Genomic DNA, 5,291 nt, shown 5'->3' with positions numbered 1-5,291 from the left:
GCTTCCCAAGGTGATTATATTAAAGAGGACACTCATTTTGATGTATTAAATTCCAGTAAACTGGCTTTTAAAATAACCATTCATTTTCATATAGTCATACTTCCTACATTGTGGCTCAATCTTGCTCAACATATATGACTAAGATGTTAAAATGGAACTGATATCTCTGAGAAATACTGGATGTAGTAGACACTTGATTTGGCTTGCCATTCATTGGGTAAGACATCTCTGTCTTTTGGGAACCGAGTCATCCTCTATTTCAGACCATATACAGGTTGAGCATCCCAAATCCAAAAATCCAAAATCCAAAAATTTTTGACCACTGACATGACACTCAAAAGGAAATGTTCATTGGAGCACCTCAGATTTTGGATTTTCGGATTTGGGATGCCTAACCACCAGTAAGTACAGTGTTAATATTCCAGAGAAGAAAACTGAAATCCAAAACACTTTTGGTCCCAAGCATTTTGGATAAGGGATACTCAACCTGTAAGTCAGGTGTGGCTTCAAGGCATGGAGGTGGGGCTGTTGTCCAAGCCAAGTCAATCAATATATTCCATCTCTAGCTACAGCGACAGATGGGGAGACTAAATACCGAGACTTTTGTAGGAAGCTCTCTTTCCACTGGGGTTGAATAATGGGAAGTGAGCCTGGAGGTACTGGTCATCCAACTTTAGAGAGAACCCACACGAACGGAAGCAGAACTGAGGTGAGTAAAGAGAAAGAGAATTCTGATAATACCTTTAGAGCCTCTTAATACAGCCCTGACTAAATCAAATGCCTCTGGACTTTACTTATGCAAACTTTTTTGCTTAAGCTAGTGGGAGGCAGATTTCTGTCACCAGCAATGAAAACAGTTCTAATACACTGGGTTATTTAACTTTGATAAATAATCAAACAGTAATTTTGTGATAAGTCAGCAAAATTAATATTTAAAAATATAAAGTGCAGGTTTATCTTCTAAATTTAAACCCCTGAGTTATGAAATATACTAAGAGTACTGGTATTCCATCAAGTAAGAACTTACCAATGGCAGTGGGAAAATTATTATATTGCATCTCTCTAAACAGTGGTTTTAAGGTGGTCATGATTTCAAGTCCACTTCATAGGTGTTGCTATATTTGAAAATTTGTTTCGAGTAAGTTTTGGCAGTTTAAAATCAATGACCAGCTTTCCCTAACCCAGGCTGATTTAAAGTAAAACAAACAGTTAATGCGAGTTGCCAGCATATCTCGAGGTACATAGTTTCAGTTTTACCATCACAGGAAAGCTGTGTTTTGGTAAATCAGATGGCCATATTGCCTCCCAAACATATTCTCTGGGTTTCTCGGATACCAAGGGAGGGAGTGAGGGGAAAAAAAATTTTCTCTTTTCCTATATCTCATGGACACACTCCCATTAAAAATTCAAGGGTTTGACAAGATATTGAACCAAAATGAACTGTGTAGCTCTGCATAGAAATTGTATTACTTCTTAAATTAGAAGCATACAACATGCAGAAAAAGGTGTTTTCTCTGCTGTCACCATTCACAGACGCACAAGTGCTTACATATATCTATCTGCCTGCAAGTTCCACTCTGAAAGGCCAGAGGACTGATCCAATCTGCTGATCAAAAACCCAGATGCCAGCCAAAAAAAGCCTCAGAAACAGTTTTACAAATAGATCCTTACACAAGTAATGGGAAATTTCAGTGCATAAACAGTTTGCTGCTGATTCCCCCAAAACAGACCCAGTCTGAAAGTACTATTAGTATTACTGGAAAGAAAGAAAAAATTCCAGAGATGCTAAACTGTGGCTAAACACCACAGTTTTGCAATGGAAAGTTTCTAAGTCACTAAGCAAACTGCGACTACTTTTGCTTTCTAAAGGATGACTCTGAACAGAGGCCAGACCACACAAACCCTGCCACCCTGAAATGTGGCTCTGCAGTGGAAAATGATTTTGTAACACATAGAAATGAGACATTTTTTTCTGGAGGGGGAAAAAAAAAAAGAATACCTAGTTTCATGGAATCCATTTTCTTTCCTCAAAATAACATAAGTTTAATTAAACAGAAGGAAACTGCTATTTAAAGAAGAGTTATCAGCTATGTGAAATAGCAAAAAGCTGAAAGTAAATATTTTCAACTTACGCCAGTGGTCCTCTAACACAGCAGTCCCCAACCTTGTTGGCACCAGGGACTGGTTACATGGAAGACAATTTTTCCAAAGACTGGGGGCAGGGAAGAGGGATGGTTTCATTCAAGTGCATTACATTTATTGTGCACTTTATTTCTATTATTATTACATTGTTAACATATAATGAAATAATTATACAACTCACCATAATGCAGAATCTAATGCCACTGCTGATCTGACAGGAGGCCAAGCTCAGGCAGTGATGCGAGTGATGCGGAGCGGCTATAAATACAGATGACGCTTTGCTCTCTCACCTGACACTCACTTCCTGCTATGTGGCGTGGTTCCTAACAGGCCACGGACCAGTACCAGTCCACATCGCAGGGGCTGGGAACCGTAGCTCTAAAACATACTTTTAGGTCTATGCCAGAAAATGGTGAGGATCTTTTGTTGTGCTTAAAAAGCTTGACAAAACCTTTATACATTATTTAAGTAGGAGTTACTATGGGGCAAGAGCAGAAAGAAAAATACTACTATACATCTGCAAAGTTTTATTACTAACTCAATTTTCTAACTTGATTGACATCAGATATAACCTTCTAACTACTCTAACTACTAAATCTTCTAACTACTCCATAACCTGAAGGGAAGAGCTATAAGAAAAGACAGAAAGAAAGAAAGAAAAACCAACATAAATATCTTCTTCCGAACGAATCTTCCCTAAAACAAATGAAAGTCAACCAGCCTATGGTCTGTGGGTTAGCTTTTCAGTCAGATTTGGGGAGAAGTCCTGGTATCAATAATAGAAGTTAGATTACAAATAAGATTTTACAGCTTTGCAAAAAAAAAAAAAATGTGCTGTTAATTTCCTTTAAACAAATTTAATGTATTATTGATTAAATCAGCCTATTCCGGTCACAATTAGTCTGATGGTATTAGCCTAAATATTTTTAAATGCTGTATAAGGAAATTTTTTCTTTTTCTAAACATGCCTAACTTCCCCATTTATAACTCTAGCTTCTGTTTTGCTCTTCTGAATTGCAACATGTAGGATTGTCATAATCATTTTCAGTTTCTTTTTCCCTTGGAGAGACTTCCTGTAGTAGGGTTTTTGGAATTCAGAAGCAACTTTAAAAGTGACATTGTTTTCAATATCATTTAGGTTTAAAAAAAAAAAAAAACAAAAAACAAAAAGGCCCAGAGAGCTCACAATAACAACAATTTACTCATTGGCACTGTCTACTTTTTCCCCTCCTTAAGGAGAGGCTATGCACCGCACTCACCACTTTCTCTTTGGATCTCAGGACTCCCAGCTTCCCAAACCGAACATGGAAAGGCGAACACTGATAGGTGCCATCCTGCTGCTGCACCACGATGACATCAATGCACCCAGAGAGGGTGGCCTGGTTAATGCCCTTGTAGAGTTCCTTCACGGTGACAATCACCTGCCCAGCCAGCTGTCCCACATAATTCATGGTTTGAGACTACAAGAAAAATAATTAAATGAGATGTTAACACTGAATGTGTGATCTATTGACAATAACAAAGAAATAACAGTAGTGACAAAAACTACATTGTTCATTTGCACACCAGGTTTCACAAAGTAATTAACTTTGCTGATTTTGAACCCAACAGTCTTATGCTACCACTGTTTCTACATATTTCCACATGTGGACAATCCCAGACTGTCCTCCTTTTATCCCAGAGGCTGTTCCAGTCAGGGCCTGGGGCATGCAGAAGTTCCTCTTCCTTTCCCACATCACGGACAGTGCCAACTGCAATTAGGGATTTTTCCCTAAAGTTCAGGACCAGCAAAGAATCACCAAAGAACCCTGACCACTACTGCTACCCTCCTGCCCAAAACTGTTTGGAGCATGGGGCTACTGCGTCCACTCAGGCCATAGCAGCCAAGCAGAAAAAACAAACAAAGATCACCCCAAAGACCACCCTCCCCCAGGAGAAACCAGAAATTCATCTTCCAACAGGAACAATGTAGTAAGAGAGGCATTCTGCACTGAACCATTATCTGAACTATTATTGTTCAGATACATGCTAGATTAAATAAATTCTGGTGACCTGGCCTGAGTCTAGCCCATTCATAGAACTACTTTTAAGGAAAAATCCTTCAAGGAAAAACCCTTCAATGCCTCTACACAACTAACTGGAATATATATTTGTATTCCACAAAATTCAAAGCACAGAAAAGCTTTCAATCTTGTTCCTCAACCTCAATTCACAATTAAAATCAGGATCACCAGGGGTCTGTAAGGAGTCTGCAAGGAGTCTGCCAGAGAGGAGGGACGTTCCAACTGAAGCCAAAGCTGGCTTCATCTCCTTGGTCCCACCCCCGACTCTTCTACTAATTTAAAAAAAAGGGGGCGGGAGGGAACCCCTTTAGTCCTAGGGTTGTCAGATTTCATTTCCAGCTACTGAATATACCTCCACATTTCACTTGTTAGACACTGACATCCCTAATGTTATGTCAAAGCACAATTTGGTGAAAGCCATTCTCCTGGGACCAAAGTGATACTGACCAAGACAGGAGACCCTCCACTGCTCTGGCTAATTCGGAGGCCCACTTTCACCCAACCACAGGCAGGACCCACAGACTGTTCTCCACGTTGTTCACCATAAGCACATAAACCCAGCTTTGGAGCTGCCTCGAGCTTAAATTTCCATGCTCTGAAAAGTTCCAGAGAGCACATTCTGTGTTGCCAGGCAAGTCCAAAGCAGAACTGGGAGAAAGAATGCCATCCTCTTGGGGAAACTCAGGGGCCTGCCAGGACCTGTGCCCACACAGAGCCTCACTCAACTCTTCACAGCCGAGTGAGTGCCCACAGCAGAGCCCTGATTTGACTCAAAACTCTTTTCTATTCCTACACACAGATGTAATGCACAATCAAGGCTCCTCAGTTCTACACCATGAAGCACAGCCACAGTAATTGTGTCCTGAAAAAATTTTTAAGTATTTTAATGCTAATGTTACTAAGGCCCCAAAGTGCACCTACAGAAGAGCTGACTGTGAGTTATGTAAACTACCTGCAAATCTTACTACTAAATAACAAAGTGGAATCCTTTAAAACAATTATGATCTGATGATGATTTTAGTTTTAGAGTAAGTGATTTGACCTTGATAGCTAGGCCAAATTAAGTACATATCAAGTGCACAGTAA

At 39.8% G+C, this 5,291-nt stretch overlaps 1 protein-coding gene across 1 annotated transcript in view; it reads right to left on the bottom strand.

Moving 5' to 3' along the window:
* Positions 1-5,291, bottom strand: part of LPIN2 (lipin 2) — an 81,038-nt gene that overhangs the window by 54,841 nt on the left and 20,906 nt on the right. The window contains exon 2 of the mRNA XM_012652119.1: positions 3,402-3,602. Within this exon, the coding sequence (XP_012507573.1) occupies positions 3,402-3,602 (201 nt within the window). The remainder of the gene's footprint in view (positions 1-3,401; positions 3,603-5,291) is intronic.

This window comes from Propithecus coquereli, unplaced genomic scaffold (assembly GCF_000956105.1).
Source record: "Propithecus coquereli isolate 6110/MARCELLA unplaced genomic scaffold, Pcoq_1.0 Scaffold38, whole genome shotgun sequence".
Lineage (NCBI taxonomy): Eukaryota > Metazoa > Chordata > Mammalia > Primates > Indriidae > Propithecus > Propithecus coquereli.
Note: the sequence above shows the minus strand (reverse complement) of the source record. Positions and strands in the feature narration are given on the sequence as shown.